Source organism: Pan troglodytes, chromosome 9 (assembly GCF_028858775.2).
Source record: "Pan troglodytes isolate AG18354 chromosome 9, NHGRI_mPanTro3-v2.0_pri, whole genome shotgun sequence".
Taxonomy (NCBI): domain Eukaryota; kingdom Metazoa; phylum Chordata; class Mammalia; order Primates; family Hominidae; genus Pan; species Pan troglodytes.
Window position 1 is genome coordinate 113,583,079 of NC_072407.2, and position 27,424 is coordinate 113,610,502.

The window sequence follows — 27,424 nt, forward strand, 5'->3', positions numbered from 1 at the left end:
AGGCCGAGGAACGGAGCGGGCCGAGCAGCGACCCCGCCCCTGACAGCGGTGAGGCGGAGGGGCGAGGGGAGGGCGTCTGAGCCCGGAAGGAGCGCGCCGGCCAGGCTCGCGCCCCTCCCCGTGCGCTGTCCCCCACTCTCCAGCAGCCGACGTCGGCGGTGCTTCGGTCGCCATGGTGACCAATCCAGGCTCGGGCCCGCCCCCGCCCCCCTGCCCCGGCCCCCTGACGTCGGCGCACGTCAGCGGCGGCGCGCGCCTGGCTGGGCCCTGCGGAGCGGGAGGGAAGGAGCGAAGGAGCGAAGGAGCAAGCGGAGCGGCCGTCGCCCAAGCCAAGCCGCGCTGCCAACCCTCCCGCCCGCCCGCCCGCGCTCCTGTCCGCCGTGTCTAGCAGCGGGGCCCAGCATGGTCATGGCGGATGGCCCGAGGCACTTGCAGCGCGGGCCGGTCCGGGTGGGGTTCTACGACATCGAGGGCACGCTGGGCAAGGGCAACTTCGCTGTGGTGAAGCTGGGGCGGCACCGGATCACCAAGACGGAGGTGCGGCCCGGGGCTCGGCGGGAGCGTCCGAGGCGAGGGTTCGGGAGAGGAGCTGCTTACCGAGAGGGGCGGCCGCAGTGGTGGGACCGGGGAGACCCGAGAGGCCGCCTCACTGGCGGAGGCGAGCGGGCCTGGGACTGTGAGGACCCAGGAGGTGCAGGGGGTCGGTGAGCAGCGAAGGGATCGGGCCCGGGCACCCGGACCCGAGTGTCGTCCGACTGGAAACGCAACCAGCCGGGGCTTTGCTTTCCCCTACGCCACCCCCGGTGGCCACCCGGAATTTCGCCCAGAGCCCCCCACCCGGGCCGTGACCTGGTCTGTGGCCTCCGCTCCGGAGCCCAAGTTCCGCGTCTTCCCTGCTTTCGGCTGGGGGTGGGGTGGGAGGGGAAGTCTCGGTGTTCCCAGACTGCGCCGTGAGAGACGTCGCCGGCCCGAGGAGGGGACCGCCTGCGCTTGGGCTCCGCGGATGGGGGATCGTGCGGCCCCCGTGACCCCGGCGCCCCTCCCCTGCCCGACGAGGAAGGGCCCCATGGCTGGGAATACCCCCACGGCCACTGTCCATCTCCTCTCCTTCCTTTTGGCCCAGGGTGTCTCTGATTTGGTGTCTGGCTAGCTTGATCTCTTGCCTGGGGCATTTCCATTTAATGCCCCAGACAATAGAACTGGTTAAAATGGTCATCTCTGCATTTGCACAGTGGGTGGATTGGTCTTCTACTTGTCTAGGGTTGTCACTGTACCAGGTGTGCATTCTGGCTGTAATACGCATTCTTTAAACCATATCAGATTCTGCCTCTACTCATAAAGCCCTCAACTGCTTCCTGACGGTGAATCCTGCACCCTCTTCATTGCACATTCTAATGCACCGCACATACTCTCTCACAAGTCTCTGTTCTTACCTAACCCGCCCCCCTTCCTTCCACTGCCTCAAGCTGCTCTCCTCAGGGTCTCTATTTTAAGACGTGCAAATTAAATACCTTAGAAGAACGGTAGAAACAAAACCATTCTTTAGAATAAAACCTAGTGGTTTTGACGTACTCTACTCTGCCTTATTGTAGTTCCTCCTGGAGTTTCATCCTTTTCCTGTTTGTTTGCCCTCCAGTTTTGGTCCTATTCTGCTTTTTCCCTTGTTAGTACGAATGTACTAGAGTTTGAGTGTAGAATAAAGTAGGACTTCTTTTCAGAATGACTTATGTAAGGCGAAGGGCACTTGCAAACGTGAGTGATTTTTGGAGTTGCAGTTGTACTTAGAAGTTTTGCTTAATCCCGTTTCCAAAAGGAAGGGGTATATGTCATTCTGTCTTCTTTACTTTTTGCCTTCCCCTGCTGGTCCTGAACCAGTCCAAATCTGACTTATCTTTTAGAATCAGGACCAAGGTCAGATATTTTCTTCTCACAGATTTACCAGTTAGCAATTTAGATTGTTTGTAATGATAATGATAACTTGACTATAGTGATATTGTTAAATCTTAATCTGATCCCAGCATTTTTTAAAATGAAGAAATTGGTTCCATTCCTCTGAAGAGCCATGGCCTATGCCATGCCATTTCCCTTTAAGTTACATAAAAGAAGGCATTTTAAATGCATGTTTTATGAGTCCTTGCTTAATGACTTTCTAAAAACAAATTGTGAGTTATAGAGAGGTTCTACAAAACTTTTGAACTGTAGTATATCGTGTGGTTGAATTCCAAATCCATCAGTTCTTAATATTTTTTTCTCATCAGCTCTTACTGGGATTAGTAGCAAGATTTAATTAAGTCATCTATTATTTATCAGGTCAAATTTAGTTAATACAGTAAGAGCTGCTTAAGTGGAGTGATTGACACTTTGAGGTTGACAATTCAAATGGTGTCCGTTTTAAACTAATATATCTTAAAGAGCTAGGGGGCACTATGGAGTAATACCGTGGTTTGGCTATCAGAGTGAGATCAATGCATTCATTTGTAATTGGAACAAGCACTGGTCAGATCGTGAAAGAGGACTTAGATCCTAAATCGTGTGTGTAGTATATATGTGTAAAATGATTTACGTTAAAAGCTAAATGTTTAGTCCGCAGAACCCATTTCCCTGTGCTTTTCTAAAGAAGCTGTTATTAACATATAAAAAGAAATAGTGTGAATTTGAGATGGGTGAGGGTATCTGTGGTAATTTGGTGGGTGTGATTGGAGATATTAAGGTAGAGAGGGATAAGTGAAATGTCAAAGCAATCTTTGAACAGAAAAGTTCTCTGGATCTCTAGGTTGTAAAGTTGCTCTGAATTTTTTTTTTTTTTTTTTTTTTTTTTGAGACGGAGCCTCGCTCTTGTTGCCCAGGCTGGCTGGAGTGCAGTGGTGCGATCTCGGCTCACTGCAACCTCTGCCTCCTGGGTTCGAGCGATTCTCCTGACTCACCCTCCCAAGTAGCTGGGATTACAGGCGCTCACCACCATGCCCGGCTAATTTGTGTGTTTTTAGTAGAGACGGGGTTTCACAGTGTTGGCCAGGCTGGTTTCGAACTCCTGACCTCAAGTGATCCACACGCCTTGGCCCCCCAAAGTGCTGGGATTACAGGCATGAGCCACCGCGCCTGGCCCAATTGTTTCTTAAAGTATTCCATGGGAGTAACAATTCCATTGTTAATGATGTTTTTTACAGCAGTTATGTATCCTTATTCGTTCATTCACTGGATAAATGTTTGTGTGTTTTTGATAAATACAACTACCTTAAAAACTATAAGATGTTTAATTAAAACTTTTGTTTTAAATTCAGTTTTCATTGCAGAACATACTACAGTAGTTATAGTGGAACAATGAATATGGTATAAAAATAATATCAGCAAAATATCACAATTATACTTATTGACGATAAAAGTTTCTTCATGTACTATGCTTTAACATCGATACAAGTTTGTGTGTTTTAAAACTTAGAGGTCTTTTTTCCCAAGTTTGACTCTGAGGCAAATTTTAGGGCTTAATCATCTATGTAATGAGCAATTAGGACCCTTTTATTTTTAACTGGTTCTTCTCTGTCTCTTGTTCTATATCACTCACAAATGATGTATTTCTACAGAACTTGGGAGATTCAAGTCTGTTTCCCTTTTAGGAAAAAATAGTGGACAAAAGAGATATTCGTTTTGGTCGAATCTATCAAACAGTTTAACATTGTTTATGAAATATAATTACATCATCATCTGAAGTGGTATTGTGTTAGATCTCGATGTGAATTTTGCATCCAAAGGGGAAGACAGGTGGTGGTAGAATCCAGCTTCCTAATACGCTTTGTAAAGGCTTTGTAGTATTAGTTTGTGGTTTATGAATTAGAGATGCTAATTTTATAAAATTAGCATAATGGGAAAAGAATAATAGCATGTAAGCTGTTAAACTTTGAGGCAATAGTGGTTGCTTGTTTGCTGTTCAGTGAGTGTCCTTGAGTAGTTTATTTTATCAATACTATACAGTACTAGGAAATAACTTTTTCCTTCTAGTTAGTGGTATAGCTAGTTTTTTGTCTCTTAAGTAAAATTCTAGAAAAGCCAATTGTATCCTTAAATGTTTTTGTATTCTATTTAAGAAACAGTTTCTTTCTTGTTGCTTTCAGGACAAAAGAAAGAAAAATAAAGAATTAGTGTCTTACTATAATATAAAAAATAAGAGTATAGTGAACAAAAAAGTATACATATAATTCCTCCACTAATGGGAATAACCCATTCTTAACATTATGGCACTAGTCTTTTTATTTAAATGCATTTTTTCCATAGATGAGAGCACATGGTACATATATATAAATTATGTTCTTTTTTCTACTTAATATTATAACCTAGGCATTTTGTTTATTATATATAACTTTATAAAAACATTTTTGTTAGCTGCATGGTGTTCTACCTTGTGGATGAATATCGTTTTACCTAACAATTCCCTTATTAATGAATATTATGTAATTTTCAGTTTTTGTTTATAGTAAATAATACGCAGTGAATGTTTTTGTGTCTATAACTGAGTGTGCATTTTACATTTTTTTTAGGGAGGAGGAATTGCTGGTAAAGTCCTAAAAGGAAATTTCCTAAGTAACAAGGTATTATTTTTACATTAAAGAGTAGTGTATTTTTATTACCAAATCTGTCGTGTTTATTATTGAGAAATTTAAAAGTATAAATAGGAGGCCAGGCTAGATGGCTGACACCTGTAATCCCAGCACAGTGGGAGGCCAATGCAGATGGGTTGCTTGAGGCCAGGAGTTGGAGACCAGCCTGGTCAATATAGCAAGACCCAGTCTCATTAAAAAGAAAAAAAAAAAAAAACTTATAAATAAATGAAAAGAATTCCCCATAAAATCACAACCCCAAAGATAACCATAACTAGTTATTTTCAGACCTTTTCTATAATAGATAATTTGAGTTTTCCTCAACACCGTATACCTTTCATATTGCTTAGCTAAAGAGCATGTAAATGTATAGTCTGTGGAATCATAAAGATATTTCATAGAGGTTCTAAAAATGACCTTATTAAAATGGCATGTGGGTGTCAGGCTGCTTACTTACCCTTAAGAGAACTTGGAATGCAAAACTGATAACAAGGACATTTTGAAAACTGTATTTGTTTGCTAAAAAGCTTTCCATGTGCATTTTGGGGATTTTATAGTTAGGCCTAATTCTTTACCACCTTAAAATGAAAGATTTTTAAAAGGTTTTCAAAATTGTTAAGGTATTAAAATTGCATTTTTATAGCAAAGTCAGAAACAAGAGAAAGGCATATTACACCCTGATTATGATGTTTCTTGAAGAGAACTCATTTTAAAAATACATTTGAATTTTCTATTTTGCTTTAAAATTTTAAGACTCCTTTCAGTAGTCTTGGTATAATCTTGTACTGTGAAATATTCCAGATTTCAAGAAGCAACTGTACTATGTGCAACAGAAGGACTTGTTACCAAATAACTCAATCGCTAATATTTGTATCTAGTCTTATGTATGATCTTTAATTTTGTATTGAAATAAAATTGTATTTGTCATGGAATATATATACTTTCATAGAATTTTTCTGTAGTTTTTGGCACCCCAGACAAATAGTATTTGTCAAAGTATTCTGCTAACTATTGTTCAAAATGATCTGCTCTTTTTTGGGAGTGGGAACAAACATGCAAAATAAGAGTTGTGTAAATGTTTATATTCTGTAGAAATTTTAACTTTAACAGAGTTTAATGTGTTCTGATTTTAAACCCTCTGGGAAATACTATCTCAGTACCAGTCAATTAAGAAAACAATTATTTGGAAATAACTGAAACTGGCCTATCTTCTTGGATTCACATGATGACATTTGATTTATGACCCACTGCTGATGGCAGATTCATTTCCTTGGAGGCAAATGGGTTCCAGAATTCATTAGGATATCGTTCTTTCCGCTTTAATGTACCTAGTACCTCTTCTACCTTCCACCTCCATCTTTTCAAAATAAATTACATAAAACTTTCTTTATTCAGAACATTGGTGTAGAATACTTTCCCATCCTTCACAGAGAAATAGCCTATATATCCATTTTGAGATATTAGAAGATCGAAAGATAAACTTGGAAATTCCATCAGAAACTTCATTTTAAAAAAATTTTTAAATACTTTAAACAGATTAAGAGATGAATATTGGATGAGTTAAACTGAGAAACAATACTAAAATTTATTTTAAGTTCTTCTTGAAAGTAAACATAGTATTGATATGGTTTCCCCCAGTTATAGAAGTCAGTGCATCTTCATTGTAAACATTGTTGAAAAGCCCAAAGAAGAAGATTAACATCCTTACTTCCACTCTTCAGACCCAGAGATAATGCCTGTTAATATTTGGTTCATCTTCTTCTAGTTATTCACATATATTTTATATGTATGTAATAAAATTGATGTCATGTATGCATATAATCTGTGTTTTTTACTTAACATGTTGTTAACATTTCCGTAAGTTTGAAAACTATGTAAAGCATAGTTAAATAGTATTTGTGCATTTGACTATCCATATTTTATTTAATCAATTTCCTATTACTGAACATTTAGTCTATTTCCATCTTCCTGTCTCTCTTTCTAAAATAATGTTTCAGAGGGCATCCCTCTACATACATCTTTGTGCATGTATCTAATTATTTCCTCAGTGTAATTGACTAGCAATGGAATTCTTGGGTCAAGGAGTATGTACATTACCTATCTTACGGTGTAGGATGCCAAATTACCCTCCAGAAAAGGAGTACCCATTAATTTTCACCAGGAAGAACTCATATTTTGCAGGAATATTATTTTCTAAATCTCTGCCAACTTGATAGCAGAAAGTAATATTCTTCACTACTTTTAAATTTTTTTCTATTTTTATTTTTAATTAACAAATAACATGTTTACATTTTGTTACTTCAATTTGCATTTCTTTAATTACTTTGTACAGTTTTATATGATGATGATTTGCATTCCTTTTATAAATTTTTTTGTCCTTTGACCCATTTAATTGCATTGTCTTTTTTGTTGATTTGTTTAAATACTTTTTAAGATAGGGGATTATTTTTAATCACTTCTTTAATAATCTTAAAAATTCTCAGTTTAATTTTTGTGAGTATATAACTATCGGACCATTTACCTTTTCCCCCAATCTGTTTTTCCTACCCACTATTATAAAAGTCAAATCAATTTTTTTTTGGGTCGGGGGACAGGGTCTCACTCTGTCACCCAGGCTGGAGTACAGTTGCGAGATTACAGCTCACTGCAGCCTCCACCTCCCAGGCTCAAGTGATCTTCCCACTTCAGCCTTCCAAGTAGCTGGAACTACAGGTGCACACCACCATGCCTGGCTAATTTTTAAATTTTTTGTAAAGACAAGGTTTTGCCATGTTGCCCAAGCTGTTCTTGAACTCCTTGGCTCAAACAGCCCTCCCAGCTTGGCCTCCCAAAGTGCTGGGATTACAGGCATAAGCCACCATACCCAGCCTTCAAATTAAATCCTAATGAGAATTTATTATTTGAATAATTTTAAAAGCCAAATTTACATTGGAAAAAAAGTCTCCTTTTTATTTATTCTGAGAGGGTAACTAGAGAATTCTCTATTTTACTACTGACTTTTACTGCTTTCAGAAAGTCTTTCATTATAGACCACTCAATCACACTTGCTTTTCAATCAAATGATAGGCTAATAGGTTGTAATTCCACCAATGATTTGTTGTATAAGCTGAAAGTTGTATTTATTTTTTAATTTCAAAGGTCTAATGTATGGTATGATAGAGCTAATGTTACTTGGTACTTCAGAAGGACAGTGTAGAATTAGTATATTAGTAATAGGACTGGAGTAAATATTATCTAAGACAAGAAACACATGTTAATCCCTTGTAATTTGTTATTAGAAGAATAGCTCTTATTTGTAACTTCTTTATAAAATCTCCAAAAGCTACTTTTTTTGGCTTTAATCTGTGGATTTATAGAACCCAAAAGCAACTTTTGTATATGTGGTTTCTTTAAATGAGATTAGTATTTCTTTTATGAGAAGTTAATTTGTTTTTCTAAAATCAAAGGGACAGGATAGGCCAGGCATGGTAGCTTACGCCTGTAATCCCAGCACTTTGGGGGGCCGAGGCGGGTGGATTGCTTGAGGTGACGAGTTAGAGACCAGCCTGGCCAACATGGTGAAACCCCATCTCTACTAAAAATACAGAAATTAGCCTGGCCTGGTGGTGCATGCCTGTAATCCCAGCTACTTGGGAGGCTGAGGCAGGAGAATCACTTGAACCCTGGAGGCAGAGGTTGCACTGAGCTGAGATCGCACCACTGCACTCCAGCAGTGACAGAGCAAGACTCTGTCTGGAAAAAAAAAAAAAGATAACAGTTTGAAAATGAAAAAATTCCATTTATTCATCAGTTTAACACTTTTTACATTTCTGCTCTTACATTTAATTCTTTGTCCTCCTGTATAAAATTTGTATTTTACATAGTTGTTACTTTCATAGTGTTTTTAAAAATTTCACATTGTTAGAAACATTTCTGTATATATGGTCTTCTTAATATTTAAATCATAAAATAATATAGCCATTTTCTAAAGAATTTTGAAAATGAGAAAATGAAAACTAATATATCTTGGAGAATTAGTATATGATAAATAACTGTCATTGTTCTGGGTTTTTTCTTATTAGAAAAATAATACATGTTCACTGAAGAAAAATTGCACAGAAAAGTACAAAGCAGTTTTTTGTCATCTTTTTCTACTCATACCTTATGCTGAGACTGCACTGATATCTCAGTTTTCTAATACTCTATTGATTATATGTACACATAAGGCTGGGTGAGGTGGCTCACACCAGTAATCCCATACTTTTTGGAGGCCAAGGCAAGAGGATTACTTGAGCCTAGGAGTTTGAGACCAGCCTGGGCAACATGGTGAAACCCACTCTCGACCAAATATGTGTGTGTGTGTGTGTGTATACACACACACACACACACACAAATTAGTGCAGTGTGTGCACACCTGTAGTCCCAGCTTCTTGGGAGGCTGAGGTGGGAGGATCATTTGAGCCTGGGAGGCAGAGGTTGCAGTGAGCTGAGATCGCGCCACTGCACTCCAGCCCAGGCAACAGAGTGAGACCCTGTCTCAAAAAAAAAACAAAACTACACATAAATCTTTGTCCTCATTTCAGATTATTTCCTTCAAATAACTTCTCAGAAGAGTCCTTAAGCTACATGGAATGGATGATTTTTAAGGTTCATAATAAAGACTACTAAATTGCTTCCCAGAAAAATTATAATCTATTTTATATTCCTACTAACAATATCTGAAACAAACATCTCACTGAACTTTAGCTGACCAGGTTATTTATTTTTTAATCTTTATAAATATAATAAGTGAAAATGGTATTTTGTTTTTAATTCATATTTCCCTGAGTATTTTGAAGTTGAGTATTCAATGTTGCTACTTTATGTGGGATTTAGTTTGATAGTAATCATTCTAGTTTGTCCTAATGTTCTTCAGTTTATACAGGAAACCTTTATTCAGTCCTTTAGTAGAAGGAGTATTCATTTTTCTATCATATAAATTTATTGAAGTTTTTTTAAGATAATGTATATATAATGATTAGAGAGTTGAATAGATGAACACCACCAAAAAAGGGGATCTTTCCATTCGTGGAGTTCCTTTCTTGACCTACTTTCTTGTTACCATGCAGATTTTGTCTCTTATACTATGTTGAGAACTAAATAAGAGAAGGGATATAGAGAGGAAGTTCCCAGAAATCTAAGTTCATTCTAATCCTTAAAAGGAACTATTGGAACACAACCCTTTTGCAAATTAAGGACTTTCAGTGCACCTTTGGGGAGATCCCCAAATACAAGTTTTTTTGTTGATAAAATGTGTTCATCTTCTTCTTACAGACCTATTAAATTGTTTAGGGTAGGAATCAAATCTCATTCATTTTTATATCCCAGGCATAATTCCTGGCACACAACAGATGCGGTGTAATGTGTTACTACAAGACCCTTTGAAATAGTGAAAAGATTAAAGTTGGAGTTAGAAGGCCTAGGGTTTTTCTTCCTTAATTCATTAGAGCTTTAAGACCTTTGTTGATTATGTGACATTATTTGAACCTCAGTTTCAACTCATGAATGTACTGCTTGTTTCATTTACTTCACAGAATTGGGAAATAAATGAGATAAAATATGCTGAAGTATCTTTAAAAATGCTGTGCAGTTGTGAAAGTCATCACCATTGTTAGTATTATACATATTTCTGGGAAGTACTTGATAGAGAGCTCCATTGTTAAGAAATTACTTGGATGAGTTTGGCAGACTGCTAGCTGATCATTGAAAACTCTACTGTTTCCTCTTCTTTCTGGGCCTACAGCTGGACTGTTTCTATGCCACCCTTGCATTTAGGTGTGGTCATATGCGGAGTTCTAACTAATGGAATGAACAGAAGTAATAGGCACCACTTCCAGCCCTGGCCCATAAAATCACCCGTGAAGATCCCTCAGAGTTCTTTTTTCCTTCTATCTAGCTGGAATGGAGACCGCCTTCAGGTTAACCTTGGAAGCCACACATTAAAGATATTAAAGCCTCTTTGAATTTCAAAAGTCTGCATTCATCTAGTTCTGCTACGTGAGCAAGAAATAAACTTCTGTTGAGTTTGAATCATAAGTTTTGGGGTGTATTTGGTAAAGCAGTTAGAGTTCCCATGTTACAAGGAACATGTTAACTCATGCTCTGCTTTTTCTTTAGAGAAGCATAATCCTCTCCTGTAATAGCCTTAGAAACAAGGGATAGCAATGGGATAAATATATATATATATATATATATATGATCATAGGATCATAGATGGATAAAGTCTGTGACCCAAGATAAAATTGAAGGGAGAATTATATCATTTGAGTTATTTTGTTAAGAAAAGTTAAATGAGATTTATAATTTTTATTAAAGTTTAATTAGATAACATTTTAAACTTTTTAATATATGTCATATATTTTTCACTTTTTCATTGTTGAGGCCAACGTTCCAAAAGGGTATAAAAAAGGAGCTTTCTCTGGGTAATACCTTGCTTTAATTGATATTTAATATCTAAACTCTTTCATCCCATTAAATATGACACTCAAGATATTTGCATTATAAAATTGTCTCATGATAGGAATCATGCTGGGTTTTTAAAAACCATAATCCCTTCTTTCCATCTTCTTCTATTAGATGGTTGTGACCCATCTCATTATAAAAGCTTTTTCTTGGGGGCAGGGGGTGCTGATATCTAGACTCACTCCTGAAATTGTAGGGTAAGACATTTTCTTCAAAATATGCATGTCTGTGAAACTTGATGTGATCTTCCTAAGGAATATTGAGGATATTCAATTATACACTTATCCTTTTATCTGGCAGCTGTTACCCAAAGTTACCCAAAATAATGGATAATAATGGATTGTATCATACTCTTCATTGAGGGGGGTTTCTTTAAATGTATTTAGGTTTGAGGTGGTCCAATAATATTTCTAATAGCGAGTATATAATATTAATCGTTCTACTTGCCTAGCAGTCAAAGTTTTACTTTCTAGAATATTTTCATTACGGTAATAATTAAAACACCACCAAACATAATGAAAAGAGCTATCACAGAACCTATGTACTTTACTCCCTAGAAAAGAAGCTTTTATTCTTAGGCAATAAATTTAATTTTATACATTATGTTTAGTAATCGGATTTCCCCTGGGAAGCTTGCAGAGTTCTACAATTAATTCAAATCAGGAAACAACCTGTGGACAGCAAGTTAGAAATAGAGAAAGGTAAGAAGTAAAACTTACAGTAGAGCTTTAGGACATAACAGCAAAGGATAGAGCAGCCATAAAGAAAGAAGAAAAACATTACATTTGACCCTTGAACAAGGCAGAGGTTAGGGGAACTGACCCCCTCGGGGGTCAGTTGAAAGTATAACTTTTTGACTCTCCCCCCATTTTTTTTTTTTTTTGACAGAGTCTCGCTCTGTCGCCCAGACTGGAGCGCAGTGGCACGATCTTGGCTCATTGCAACCTCTGCCTCCCAGGTTCAAGCGATTCTCCTGCCTCAGTCTCCCAGGTCAACCTGGGATTACAGGCACCCACCACCATGCCTAGCTAATTTTTATGTTTTTAGTAGAGACAGCGTTTCACCATGTTGGCCAGGCTGGTCTGAAACTCCTGACCTCAAATGATCAGCCTGCCTCGGCCTTCCAAAGTGTTGGGATTACAGGCATGAGCCACAGCGCCCAGCCTGACTCCCCCAAAATTTAACTAATAGCCTTCTGTTCACTGGAAGCCTTACCAATAACAGAAACAGTCCATTAACACATGTTTTGTATGTTACATGCATTATATACTTTATTCTTATAATAAAGTAAACTAGGGAAAAGAAAATGTTAAGAAAATCACAAGGAAAATACATTTATTACTCATTAAGTGAAGTGGATCATAAAGGTCTCCATCCTCATTATCTTCACATTGAGTGGGCTGAGGAGGAGGAGAAAGAAGAGAAGTTGGTCTTGCTGTCTTAGTGGTGGAAGAAAATTTGTGTATCAGTGAACCCACACAGTTAAAACCCATGTTGTTCAGGGTTAACTGTAATTGTATGAACAGGAGACTGTGGGAATTATGTGAAATGGCAAGCTGAGTCCTATTTTATTGGATACCTTTTGGAAGCATTGAGCTGTCATAGCATGTGCAATTGCTGATATTAAAAGTTATCCTCGGCTGGGCACAGTGGCTCACGCCTGAAATCCCAGCACTTTGGGAGGTCGAGGTGGGCGGATCACCTGAAGTGAGGAGTTCAAGACCAGCCTGGCCAATGTGGTGAAACCCCATCTCTACCAAAAATACAAAAATTAGCCAGACGTGGTGGCACACACCTGTAATCCCAGCTACTTGGGAAGCTGAGGCAGGAGAATCACTTGAACCCAGGAGGCGGAGGTTGCAGTGAGCCAAGATCGTGCCACTGCACTGTAGCCTAGGCCACAGAGGGAGACTCTGTATCAATAAATAAATAAATAAATAAAAGTTTTCCTGAGGCCAGGCATGGTGGCTCACACCTGTAATCCCAGCACTTTGGGAGGCTGAAAAGGGAGGATTGCTTGAGGCCAGGAATTCAAGGCCAGCCTGGTCAACATAATGAGACCCCATCTGCATTAAAAAAAAAAAAAAACAAGAAAAGTTACCCTGAAACAATAACATAAGGCTAAATTATGTTTAGAATACCCTTTGATATAACTTGAAGTACATTTTAGAGTTTTTTCAAAACTGATAATTAAATTGGGGTGATTCCCAATTATCTGAAAAATTTATTTAAATCAGAATGCTTTATTTTCCAACCAAATATCTACTAATTTTAATAAATTAGTTCTTTTTAATTGCATGAAAAAAATGTGTGTAATCATTGATTTCTGCCTACCTAGTCATTCACCTTCATATGTAATCCCTTCAAATTATTAACCTTGGAATTGTTTGGGCTCCTCTCTAGTTATAACAGAATGAAGTCACAGTTTCTGAAATAAAATTCCTTTTACAAAGTTAAATTTTAGTGCAGTTACTAACATTTTAGTTTTTGCACTTCAATTTTTAAAAGAAAGTCCAATTGTATTTTCTCATGTAATGAGTTTTAATATTTTATATTCAGCTTTTTGTCTGTATTATTTGAAACTTATCACTTGCTTTTCTAGGAAAATAGTATTTCAGTGCAACAGAAACTATCTTCCAAACTGTCTTCTACTTTGCTGATCATTTGTTTATAGGTACTTCACAGCAGGATAACTAGTTGATATAGCTACTAATTTAATCAAATAAAGATTTTATTTTTTCAGTTTGTACAGGAGAAAAAAGACATTACCATTGTACTGAAAGAGAAACATGTTTTTGAATTATTCTTCATAGCACACTAAAGACACTGCCAAACAACATCTACTGCCTTACACATGGTATTAGTTTAAGAAATATTTGTTGAATGAATGAACATTGAATTTAAACTGCTATCATCAGTGTCAGGAACCTACAGGTGAAGTCTCATGTCATTTATTGACAGGATTCTTAACTAGAAAATGTTAACTATTGTATACTAATTGTATTTATTTGTGTTCTGGGATGCAGGTGGCAATAAAAATAATCGATAAGTCTCAGCTGGATGCAGTGAACCTTGAGAAAATCTACCGAGAAGTACAAATAATGAAAATGTTAGACCACCCTCACATAATCAAACTTTATCAGGTATGACTCAGCCTAACACTATCTCCATTCAATCCACAAGATAGTTCTCTATTTCGTGTCATGATTTTTCTTCTTATATTTGTTTTTCTAATCAATGAAAGAAAATAAATGTATGCTATTTGTTACTAAGTACACCATTTTTCTATATTGTCTTTAAACTTAAAAATCAGAAATCTTAAGTCATCTCTCAGACTGCAAGTTGTTTTAAAAGTTTGCAGTGTGGGCTCACACTTGTAATCCCAACAGTTTGGGAGGCTGAGCAGGGAAGATTACTTGAGTCCAGCCTGGGCAACATGGTGAAACCCCATCTCTACCAAAAAATATATATATACAAATATTAGCCTGGCGTGGTGGTGCACATCTGTAGTCCCAGCTACTTGGGAGGTTGAGGCAGGAGGATTGCTTGAGGTTGCGGTGAGCTATATCATACCACTACACTTTAGCCTGGGTGACAAAGTGAGACACTGTCTCTTAAAAAAAAAAAAAAAAAAAGAAGTTTACAATGTATGATACTCTGCTTTTTAACTGCAGAGTTTTGGTGCTACTGCCTAATAAGGATGTGGCAGTTTTGCTCATTTAAAAAGGATACTGTATGTTTTATGAAAATACAACCACTAAACTAGTATATTATTCAGTGACATACTTTGTCATACATAGGACTGTATTTATTTAATTATTTGGCTTATTTTAGTAGATAAAATAAATTTGCTTTTTTTAAAAAATCAACTTTGTTATAATAATTTTTGTAAAATAAATTGAACTCATTTTAAGTGTAAGCCATGGGGTTTGTTGTCATTGTTTTTCATTGTTTTTTATAGCTTTAGGGGGTACAGGTGCAGTTTTGTTACCTGGCTATATTGCATAGTGGTGAAGTCTGGGCTTTTAGTGCACCCACCAACCAGCCATGGTTTTTAAAAGGAGTGTTTTTCTCAAATTTTTAACGAGTAATTCATGTTTAAGAAGGATAATATAGTACAAAATATTGAAAACAATTATTTCTTAACATGTAGAATTTTTCTGTTGAAAAGCTCTTTTTAAACTGAAATGTTCCATTATCCTGGCCCATGACTTTGATCTCCAGAGTGTGATGTGTATGCCCATGGTATGCTGGACTCCGCCTGTACCGGCTTGTTGAGAGCTGGTTGTTAAACTTTCAGAAGCTTTGCAAGCCAATTAACATGATGTTAGTAGCTCAAAATCTGCATTGGTAGGAAGATTTACATCACAGAAACTGGCTTACAAATCAGGACCTTTTTATTTTTTGTCAGAAAGCTGGTTTACTGGCACACCAGTATGTGCATTCAAATAGATTAGCACAAATGTGCTTGGGAGTATAAGAAGAAAATATCAGAACCTCTAGTTATGTTTATTTTTTATATTTGTTTTGTTGTGTATATTTTATAATGTACATAATATTTATACAATGGCACATGTATGCAATGTGTGTGTATATATACATGTCACCATATGTGCCATGTGTGTTTGTGTATGTGTGTGTGTGTATATATATATACACACACACATATATTTGGCAACTTTATTTTTAATGGATTCCCATAGGAATCATGTTTATTGTATTTTATTTTTTTTAGAGAGAGGGTCTCACTGTTGTTGCCCAGACTGGCCTTGAACTCCTGGGCTCAAAGGATCCTCCCGCTTCAGCTAGGACTACAAGTGCATGACAGTGTGTTTGGCTCTAAACCAGTGGTGCCCAACTTTTTTGGCACCAGGGACCAGTTTCGTGGAAGGCAATTATTCTACCTCAGCATTAGATTCTCATAAGGAGTGTGAATCCTAGATCCCTCACATGTACAGTTCACAATAGGGTTCCCACTCCTATGAGAATTTAATGCCACTGCTGATCTGATGGGAGGTGGAGCTCAGGTGGTAATGGGAGCAATGGGGAGCCGCTGTAAATACAGATGAAGCTTCACGGTGTGGCCCGTTTCCTAACAGGCCACGGACTGTACCAGTCTGTGACCCGGCGGTTAGGAACCTCTGCTTTAAACAACTTTTATTGATAGAGATTTTCAATTTAAAAAATGTGAAGACCATTGGTTTATGATATGCCTCCTGAGAATGAGAGACTATGATGTGTCACTCAAAGCATTTCCTAAAAATACTAAAACTACAGAGGCCTCTTAGGTCAAATTTATATCAGATTAGCCCAGTGCAGTGACATGTAGTCCCAGCTACTGGGGAGGCTGAAGCAGGAGGGTCTCTTGAGCCAAGGAGTTCCAGGCTGTAGTACACCTTAATTGCACCTGTGAATAGCCACTGTACTTTAGCCTGGGTAACACAGAGATCCCATCTCTAAAAATAAATAAATAATTAATTAATTCAGATTACTTCTCCCTTTAAACTTAAAAAAAATTATTAATTTTTTTTTTTAAAGAAAACGTCTTGCTCTGTCACCCAGCGTGGGGTGCAATGGCACAATCATAGCTCACTGCAGCTTCAAACTCATGGACTCAAGTGATCTTCCTGCCTCAACCCCTCCCCAAGTAGCTGGGACTACAAGCACATGCCACTATACCTGGCTCATTTTTTAATATTTTTTGCAGAGACAGGATCTCACTATGTTGCCCAGGCTGTTCTCAAACTTCTGGGCTCAAGTGAGCCTCCCACGTTGGCCTCTCAAAGTGCTGGGATTACAGGAATGAGCCACCCATGCCTAGCCATTGTTTTTTTAATTCCTGAAGAAGATACTTCTAAGAAACTAATTATATTCTTCAAAGTCTCTGATTAACCATAAACTAGACCGAGGATAAAACTAACATAATTTGCATATTAATTCTATCTATTTGAGGTAAATAATTGGTTACAGTTGATTTACTGATTTGTTTAGGCCCAAACTATAGGTAGCTTTTAGTTTTCTGACCTCGTGGAGAATAGTCTTAAACCTACATCTTAGAACAAAATTAATTTTCTTCCTTTCAGTAGATAGCAGTTAAGAGTATTACAGAGAAACACTCTAAAAATTGTTCATCTTGAATCTAAACACTCATTTTCTTTTTATTCTATTTGTATTTATTTTTATATATTTATTTTTTTTGAGACATAGTTTTCATCTGTCGCCCAGATACAAGCAGCTCTCCCACCTCAGCCTCCCAAGTAGCTGGGATCACAGGTGCACACCACCACACCTGGCTAATTTTTGTATTTTTTAGTAGAGACGGGGTTTTGCCATGTTGGCCAGGCTGGTGTCGAACTCCTGACCTCAAGTGATCTGCCCACCTTGACCTCCCAAAGAGCTGGGATTACAGGTGTGAGCCACCACACCCAGCCTCATTTTCTTTCTAAATAGACTTCTATTTAGTGTAGTTTGAAAAATCAGATTTATGACGATGACACACTTCATTCCGAATCTAGAAAAATGCATTTAAATAAAAGTATTTCACAGTAGAGCTATGAATATGAAACTTTTAAACAATTAGAGTACTTTGTAACAATATTAAAGTATAGTACAAGGAATATCACATTGTGCCAGATTAGCTAGGCTACCAACCAGGTAAACTAAAGTACTCTATTTTTTTATTCTTTTAATCGGAATCTACCATGATAACATAGGACTAGAAACGTCAGTGAGGAGATGTTGAAAAGTAGATCTTCAAAACTTATATTATCTATACTACTACTTCTCAAACTTTAATGTACATAAAAATCACTTGGCAGTTTTGTTAAAATGTAAATTCCAATTCAGTATGTCTGGGATGGGGCCTGGAATTCTGCATTTCTTACAGGTGGTTGAATAGTGCTACTACTGCTGGTCCAAGGACCACACTTAGAAGAGCAAGGATCTCAATTTTTCACAAACACATTAATCAGAAGGATATTGTCAGGCTTATGAACTTAGCCATCTTCGGAATTGTTCATAACTGTGATTCTTTTATTAGTAGTTTCAATTTAGGTAACTCGATAGAATATTGTGGAAAATTCCAGTACATTTCTGTCTACTAATATGGAATTATTTATCAATAGGTAATGGAGACCAAAAGTATGTTGTACCTTGTGACAGAATATGCCAAAAATGGAGAAATTTTTGGTAAGCTTTTTCCTTTAAATTTTCTATTAATTTGAAAAATTCACTAATCTGCATGAATGGGATATTTTCTGTTAATTTTCTGCTTATTTAAGTGTTGGTAATATAAGTGAAAAAAAATTAAGTGTTAGAAAATATTCAGTAACCTAAAATATGAAATATAACTTATTTCCTTGTATTTATTATATTAAAGGTACTACTTCTGTCATCTCTATTAGAGACTGGAGAATCAAACATATGGAGGAACTTTTAGTCATATTGCAAAGGATATTTTCTTTCTTTTTATCTTCCTTTTTACCTTTCTTTTCTATGGAAAGATTAGTCAGCAAATATTTATTAAGCTTCTACTATGTCCCAGGCATTGTACTAGGTAATGGGGATACTCTAGTGACCTAAATAGCACAATCTCTGTTATTGTGGATCTTACAGTTTAGTAAAGTATTCACTATAGGTGTAAGACCTCAGGCAAATCACTAAACCTCTCTGGGACTTGATTCCTTTATCTCTAGTAAGAAAGTATTTGATTGGTGTTTATGATTCATTCGAACTTTAAAAAAAATTTAAATATTTTATTCTGGCTTTCACCTAAAATATCTATTTATTTTTACTGTGTGGAACCAGAGCACTGTAGGTATCTAAATCTTTTTTGTTCTTAACTTAAAGTCCAAAATTGTTTTTTAAGCAGCTTTATTGAAGAATAATTCATATGTAGTAAATTACACGTATTTAATGCGTACAATTTAATGTTTTGATACACGTTTGTGAAACAGTCAGCACAGTCAAAATATCCATCACTTCCAGAAGTTTCTTTGTGCCCTCTTTGTAACTTTTTTGCCCCATCTGACACCCAAAAAACCACTGACCTGTTTTTTGTCATTATGGATCAGTTTGTATCTTTTGGAGTTTTATATAAATGGAATTATACAGGATATACTCAAATGTAATCATACAGGATATATTCTTTTTTTGGTCTAGCTTCTTTCCTTTACTATAATTATTTTGAGATTCATCCCATTTTATTGTATATATCAACATATAATTTCTTTTTATTGCAAGTAGTATTATATTATATGAATATACCCCAGTTTGCTTATTCATTCATCTATCTATTGATAGACATTTGGGTTGGTTTCAGTTTTTGGCTATTATACATAAGTTACTATGTACATTCGTATACAGGTCTACACAGTCTACCTTCAGGTAATACTTACCACTTCGCATATAATATAAGAACCTTGGCTGGGCACAGTGGCTCACACCTGTAATCCCAGCACTTTTAGGAGGTCAAGGTGGGTGGATCACCTGAGGTCAGGAGTTCAAGACCAGCCTGGCCAACATGGTGAAACCCCTCCCTACTAAAAATACAAAAATTAGCTAGGTGTGGTAGTGCATGCCTGTAATCCCAGCTACTAGGCAGGCTGAGGCAGGAGAGTCACTTGAACTCGGAGGCGGAGGCTGCAGTGAGCCACGACCACACCACTGTACTTTAGCCTGGGCGACAGAGTGAGATTTCATCTCAATTAAAAAAAAAAACCTTACATCAGTGTACTTCTCTTTTGCCCCTCCTGGCCTTTATGTTCTTGTTGTCATATTTTACTTAAACGTATTTTATAAAACATAATACAGTGCTATTTTTCTTTAAACAATTATCTTTTAAAGAGATTTCCACATTTTTTGAAAATTATCTATCAGTGTAGCTACCTTTTTCTTTAAACAATTATCTTTTCAAGAGATTTCCATATTTTTTGAAAATTGCATCTATTTATCAATGCAGCTACCATTTCTGCATTCATATGTATGTATATATTTTTATCTAATGTCATTTTTCTTTTGTCTGAAGGATTTTCTTTTCTTTTCTTTTTTTTTTTTGAGGCAGAGTCTTGCTCTGTCGCCCAGGCTGGAGTGCAGTGGCGCGATCTCAGCTCACTGCAAGCTCCGCCTCCCGGGTTCACGCCATTCTCCTGCCTCAGCCTCCCAAATAACTGGTCCTACAGGCGCCCACCACCACACCCGGCTAATTTTTTGTATTTTAGTAGAGACGGGGTTTCACCATGTTAGCCAGGATGGTCTCGATCACCTGACGTCGTGATCCGCCCACCTCAGCCTCCCAAAGTGCTGGGATTACAGGCGTGAGCCACTGCACCTGGCATCTGAAGGATTTTCTTTAGTGTTTCTTGTAGCACAGATCTGCTGGTGATGAAATATTTCAGCTTTTATATGTCTAAAGTAGTCTTTATTTTTGTCTTTGTTTTTGAAAGATATTTGTACTAGGTATAGAATTCTAAATGGACTTTTTTTCTTTCAGTACTTTAAATATGTTGCTTCACTGTCTTCCCATTTGCACTGTTTCTGACAAAAAAACCACTGTTATCTTTTTCTTTATTCCTGTGTATATAATGTGCCTTTTTTCTCTGGCTGCTTTTAAGGCTTTCTATTTACCACTGGTTTCAACAATTTCATTATGATGAGCCTTTGTGTGGTTTTCTTCATGATTCTTATGTTTGGTGTTCATTGAGCTTTTTGGATCTGTGACTATACTCTTTTCATCAAATTTGGATATTTTTCAGCCATTATTTTCTAACTAATTTTTCTCTTCCACCCCCTCTCTTCTCCTTCAGATATTCCAGTCAAATGTATATTAAACTGTTTGAAATTGCCCCACAGCTCACTGATGCTCTTTTCCATTTTTAAAAAATTCCTTTTTTTCTATTTCATGTTGAGTAGTTGCTATTTCTGTCTTTAAATTCACGAATCTTTTCTTCTGCCATTAATCCCATCCAGTGTATTTGTCATCTCAGACATTGTAGTATTCTTTTCTATAAACTTGACTAGGACTGTTTTTTAATGCCTTCCATGTCTTTACTGAGCTTTCTGAACATCTAGAATCCAGTTATGATAATTTTTAATGTCCATGTCTGCTGATTTCCAGCATCTCTGTCAGTTCTAGGTTGGTTTTGATTGGTTGATGTTTCTCTTCAGTTTTGGTTACATTTTCCTATTTCATTACATGTCTGGTAGTCTTTGATTGGATGCTAGACATTGCCAATTTTACCTTGAGCACCACATATTTTTGTGTTACTTTAGGTTTTCTTGAACTTTGTTCTGGGATGCAGTTAAGCTACTTGGAAACAGTTTGATCCACTTGGGTCTTGCCTTCATAATTGAAACAGTGCTCAGTCTGGGTCTAGTTACTTCCCACTTCTGAGTACTCTACTCAATGCCCCATGAATGCTGAGGTTTTTTGGCCTGACAAGTAGGAACAGGCACCATTCCTGGCTTTGTGTAAGCACCAGGCAGTGTTCTCTCTCAGCCTCTCAGATGGTTTTTTCTCTGGCCTCTGGTGGTTTTCCCTCACACGTGAGCCAATCAGGACTCTCCTGAGTGCTCAAGGGACGGATCCCTCTGCAGACCTTTGGACTTCTTTCTGTGTGTAGCTCACTCTTATCTGGGACTCTCAGCATTGTCTACTCAACTCAAAGACATTGCTGGGCCACACCTGGGTTTCCCCTCCCTGTGCTGTGGTGTAGAGATTCTCTCAAGGCATTAGTTGGAACATTCATGGGTCTCGCCTCATTTGTCACCTGTTGCTCAGAGTTCACTTTCCTTTGCCTGATGTCCAGTGTCTTATAAAGCATTCTCTCATGTATTTTGTATTTTTGTTGTTGGAGATGGGAAGGTTGTTTCAGGCTGGAGGACAAATCTATCTTAGCCAAAAGCAGAATTATTTAGTCCTTTCAAATGTGTTATTAATTTAAGATATTTTAAAGAGAAAGAACCATATGCACTTCTATAGTTTTGAAAAATACACTATTTGCAGTTGGATTCTAAATAAATAGTTCTGACTAAACTCATTGTATTTCAGAAAAGATGTCTGTTTCCCTCTTTTGCTTAATTTTTTCTTTTTTATGCTACTACTTAATAAGCTTATTTTAATTCTTAAAATATTTGTTTTAGCTAGCAGCATCTTGACTGATGCTATAATAGACTGTTATGGGCTTTGAAGCTAAGCAAATCTGATTTACAATGCCGGCTATACCATATTAATTGTTAACATTACTTTGGGCAGGTTTCTTTCCTTTTCTTCCCTTTTTCCTCTTTATTCATTTTATTTTTCTTGCCTTTCTTTCCTATTTCTTACATTCACTTATTCATTCATTCATTTATTCAGTCTTTCAAGAAATCCTTATTGAAAACCAACTACTTGTCACATACTGTTATGTGGTAAGAAAACTGCAATGAAGAAAATAGACAAAAATCTCTACTCTTTTACATTCTAGTTTGGGAGAGAGAAACAAAATAGCTGAATTATGTAGTAGATTAGATAGTGATGAGTGCTATGTAAATAATAAAGCAAGGCTGGTTGGTTGGGAGGCATGGGAGTTGATTGCAACATTAAATAGAGTGGTCAGAGGCTGGTTGGTTGGGAGGCATGGGAGTTGATTGCAACATTAAATAGAGTGTCAGAGAAGGCCTCGCTGGCATTTGAGCACAGACTTTAAAGCACAGTCATGTCGATATGGTAGAACAGAGATTACCCAGGGAGAGGGAAGAATAAATGCAAATCCCTGAGGCAGCAGCGTGCTTGGTGTGTCGAAGGGGTAACAGGGAGGCCAGTATGGCTCAAGAGGAGCAAGCAAGAGAGAAGAGCAAGGAGGAAGAACAGTAGAAGAGGAGGTCAGAGGGTAAATGAGAGGCAGGAGTAGGGCAGATTTGGGGGCATTGTGTAGGCCATTAGAAGGATTTTGACTCTTACATGAATAAAATTAGGGAACCATTTTCGGCTGGATTTCAGCACAGAAGTGACTGCATCTAATGTATCATTTTAAAAGCATCACTCTGGCTGCTGTGTTGAGAATGGGAAAGGGTGGAGACAGGGAAACCAGGTAGGAAGCTGTTGGAGTAGTTCCAGTGAGGGGTGTTGACAGCCCAGACCGGGGAGTAGCAGTACAGGTAGTCCTAAGTGGTCAAACTCAGAATATATTTTGAAGTACAATCAGTAGGACTTCTCGACAGGTGGAGACTACCTAAGTAATAGGTATAATTATGGAAGAGGCCAAGATCTGATCCCTGAGGCATTTAAACATTAAAAGATTTAGAAAAGAGGAGAAACTAGCAGAAGAGACAGAGGAGGAAGAAAACCAAGAGAATGTGGTATCCTAGAAACCAAGTGACCAAAGTATTCTCAGAAGGATCAAGTGAACATCTGTGACAAATGATGCCGATAGATCAAAAATGATGAGGAATGACAGTTGACTATTGTATACTGCAGTTTGGTAAGAGCAGTTTTGGTGGAGTGACTGGGCCAAAAGCTAGATTGAAGGGGCTTACAGAGCAAATGAGAGAAGAAAAATGGAGAGAGCAAAATAGACAACCCTTTCAAGGAGTTCTGCTGCAAAAAGGGAAAAAAGAAATGAGGTAGTAGGTAGAGGCAATGAGTCAAGAGAAGGATTTTTAAGCCTTTGCCCATTGGAACATTTTTAAAGCTTTGGACTGTAGTTTTACAAGTAAAGTAGAAATAGCTGTTACATGTTAGGCATCATTTCTATGAAAATAGGATAGTCTAAATTGTTCTTTCTTGCTGAATGCTATTATCTTATTTTCCACTCTTGGGTACAGTTAATTTCTTGACCATTGAAGATAATGAGTAATAGAATTAATTTAAAAAGATCATGAAATCTTTGGATAGTCTTCACTAGTTTGGAAGGGAAGAAGCTGAATTTAAAGGAGATGTGGAGATCATTTAGTTCAATTTGTTTTTATTTGCCTTGACTTTGTCATACAGCTTGAAGCCCAGCAGAACTCATGATCTTTTTTTTTTTTTTTTACAAAACTATTTCTCTTTTCCCTTACTTGGCTTAAACTGGAAACCTTGATGTCAGTATTGATTCCTTTTCCTTCCTACCTGAATGAGGTTTTGAATCCTGCCTATTCTACTTCCTAAGTATTTCTCTAGGAGGTCCCCATCTCTATAACCACTGTTAATGCCTCAGGTTAGGGTCCTCACTCTTCCTTCTCTGTATGTTGTGTCATTATCTCCTAACTGTTCTATTTTTCATTTTCTTCAGAATTGTCTTTCTGAATCACAAACGTAATCATGTTGCTTTTATTTATTTTCTGAGTTTTCTAGTAATGACCATTAATTACCAAAAAAAAAAAAAGTAATTTTGAAAACAAGGTAATGGCCTGCAAACAGTTTTCAGTAGAAGGATTAATGCTCAGTGTACTGTACTCTGTTATCATGTACTTTATTACCATGGGCCCTTAAACATGCCTTGCTCTTAATTACTCTTTATAAGGAAGATTCCTTATACTGCTCCATGCTTCAGAGCTGTTTTAATGTTACACAGCAACCCTGTTTTAATTTTTCCATGTGGTCAGTTGAAAGAGTTGGGCATTATGCCAAGAGTTGAAGGTAGAAGAAAAAGAGATTGGTGCCCAAGAAGGGTAAGGATAAGGAATCCAACTAAGAAGGCGGGAGGCACAGGGAGCCTAGGAGAAACTAAGATGTAAATGGGCAAAAAATTGTTGCCTATATATGAAATATATAGGGAAGAAAAAGCATAGTAAACTGTAGATTCAGGTAGGCACAAGCACGGAATGGTCTGGTAGCCAGCCCGTTTCTGACATGGAGCCCATGAAGATACTAAAATAGAAATGAGAAGATTCCATCCAAATAACATTAATCAAGTAGTGAAAAATATGTACATTAGTCCCCCCTATCAGAGGGGACTTTCAGCGGTTTCACTTACCTGAGGTCAACTATGGCCTGAAAATATTAAGATATTTTGTGAGAGACCACATTCATATACCTTTTATTACAGTATATTGTTATAATTGTTCTATTTTAGTATTGTTGTTGTTAACCTCTTACTGTGCCTAATTTACAAATTAGCTTTATCATAGGTATGTTTATCCAGGAGAAAACATAGTACATATAAGGTTTGGTACTGTCTGCAGTTTCAGGCATCCACTGGAGGTCTTAGAACACAGCCCCTGCAGATAAGCGGGGACTGCTGTATAAGATTTTAAGTGAATTAAGCCCAAAATGTTTTAAACCAATTGGAGACTTAGATGGAAAAAAAACCATAGATAAACAGTAGTTAACTTTGTACTTTGAACTGTATATTAAGATTTCAGGTTTATAACTTCAGAGTCAGTCTTTATTTAACTTTACAAGTATTCCTTTATTGCTTACTCTGTGCTGGGAGGGTGTTATGTTCCCAATGTTTTTTTCATTCTTAGTTTTGTATTTAGTTGGCCAGCAGATCATACTCTGTTCTTGCAAAATGACTTGAAATTAAATCCTTCTGTTTCCCCAGTCATCACCCTGCCCTAAGCTTTCATCACTTCATGTCTTAATTAGCGAATCCTTCATGTTTTACCATTCCCTCTTTCTTCTCTAGTCAAATACATTTTATATAATTCCTGTTTAATCTTCCTAAAGTATTATTTTTATTATATTACAACTGTGTTCAGTAACTTTCACTCACCTTCCTATTGCTCATTGGATAAAATCCAAACTCCTCAGTTTGCAAATAGGGTAGCTGCCCTAAGTGAATGGATGTGTCCAACTATTCCTTGCATAGGTCTATTTATTTAATATTATCCGTAGGTATGGACAACCAAATTGCCGAGTATAGTGTCTGCTTCATTATAAACCAACCTTCCTTTCTTTCTGTTTGTGTCTCTTGGGCTTATCTATCTTCCAAGTTTTTATTTTTGCAAAAGTTAAACATTTACTAGTATTAGTTTAAGGAGTCAAATAATTGTGCAAAGTTTGTTACGGATGATACAGTCCCCATGCTCCTGCCACTCCTCCCCCATTTTCTCCTCTTTAGAGGCAACCGCTTTCATATCTTTCTTTCTTTCTTTCTTTTTTGAGACAGGATCTCACTCTGTCACCCATTCTGGAGTGCAGTGGCGCAATCACAGTTCACTGCAGCCTCGACCTCCTGGGCTCAAGCAATCCTCCTGCCTCAGCCTCCTAAGTAGCTGGGACTACAAGTGTGTGCCACCATGCCAGGCTAATTTTTAAATTTTTTTGTAGAGATGGGATCTTGCCATGATGCCCAGGCTGGTCTCCAGCTCCTGGGTTCAAGTAATCCACATGCCTCAGCCTCCCAAAGCACTGGGATTACAGGTGTGAGCCACTGCAACTGGCCTACTTTCATTTATTTTAGCTGACTAATTTAAACCTACCTTCATTTCCCTAAATAATGTGCTTGTACTGGTATTTCTGGATTTTTTTTTCTATTTTAGACACAATCTTTTGAATCTCTTGGATTCTTCCCCTATCCCTATATGTAAGAGGCATATTTTAGAGAGTCGTATAAAGATCAGTTGTGGGAAACCTTAAGTATTAGGAGTAGGAGAAGGGGTTAGGATCTTTATTAGAATGGCCATCTGAGAGCCAGGAAGTGATGATGCCTATAAGGGAGTTTTTTAGGAAGATAAATCCAGCAGTGGTGTGTCAGCTGAATTAGAGGAGGAGAAAAGAAGCCATTTAGGAGACTACTTTAATTGTTTAGATGTGAGAGGCTGAATGTTTGGGTTAAGATGTTAGTTGTCAGAATCATGAGAAAAGGTTTTAAGCAAGAGGCATTTCTAATTCTAAAAATAACAACTACTGTTATTTATTGAGCACTATCTTTTTGTTGGGTACTGTCTAAAGTACTTGATTTATTTTTAAAAACCTTACAAAAAACTTACAAGGTAGGTACTGAAAGATTCAGTAATTTGTCCAAAGTCACACAGCAAATAAGCAACAGACTCTGGATTTGAACCAGGCAATCCTAGAGCCTGTACTGTTAGTAATTATACTTTAGCACCTGTCAAGAATTCCTGCTGAGTGTCAAGAAGCAAACACCAAGTTAGGATTTAAAGTGTAAACATGATTGAAGAATACTGTGGTGTGGTTGACAGTAGTGCCTAAGTCTGTTTTCAGAGTAAAAAATGACAAATTAGATTTTAAGTATGGTTTGGAGATAATATCAGGACAGTTAGTTTGCTACGGACAATTGATAGTTGAAAATATGGGAGCAAATGAAATTCAACAGATAATTAAATTCAACAATAAAAAGACAACCCAATTTAACAATGGACAAAAGACTGGAACCAGACAAAAGATATACAAATGGCCAAAAAGCACATGAAAAATTACTCAATGT

General features: G+C 37.5%; 1 protein-coding gene across 2 annotated transcripts in view; it reads left to right on the plus strand.

The window, feature by feature from the left end:
- Positions 1 to 230: 230 nt before the first annotated feature.
- SIK2 (salt inducible kinase 2) overlaps positions 231 to 27,424 on the plus strand; it is a 122,296-nt gene continuing 95,102 nt past the window's right edge. Inside the window, exons 1-3 of one of the 2 annotated variants that reach the window (XM_016921974.3) lie at positions 231 to 537; positions 14,099 to 14,215; positions 18,197 to 18,260. In XM_016921974.3, coding sequence (XP_016777463.1) covers positions 403 to 537; positions 14,099 to 14,215; positions 18,197 to 18,260 — 316 coding nt within the window. In that variant the 5' untranslated portion in view covers positions 231 to 402. The remainder of the gene's footprint in view (positions 538 to 14,098; positions 14,216 to 18,196; positions 18,261 to 27,424) is intronic. The other variant, XM_016921975.4, reaches the window with a different exon arrangement.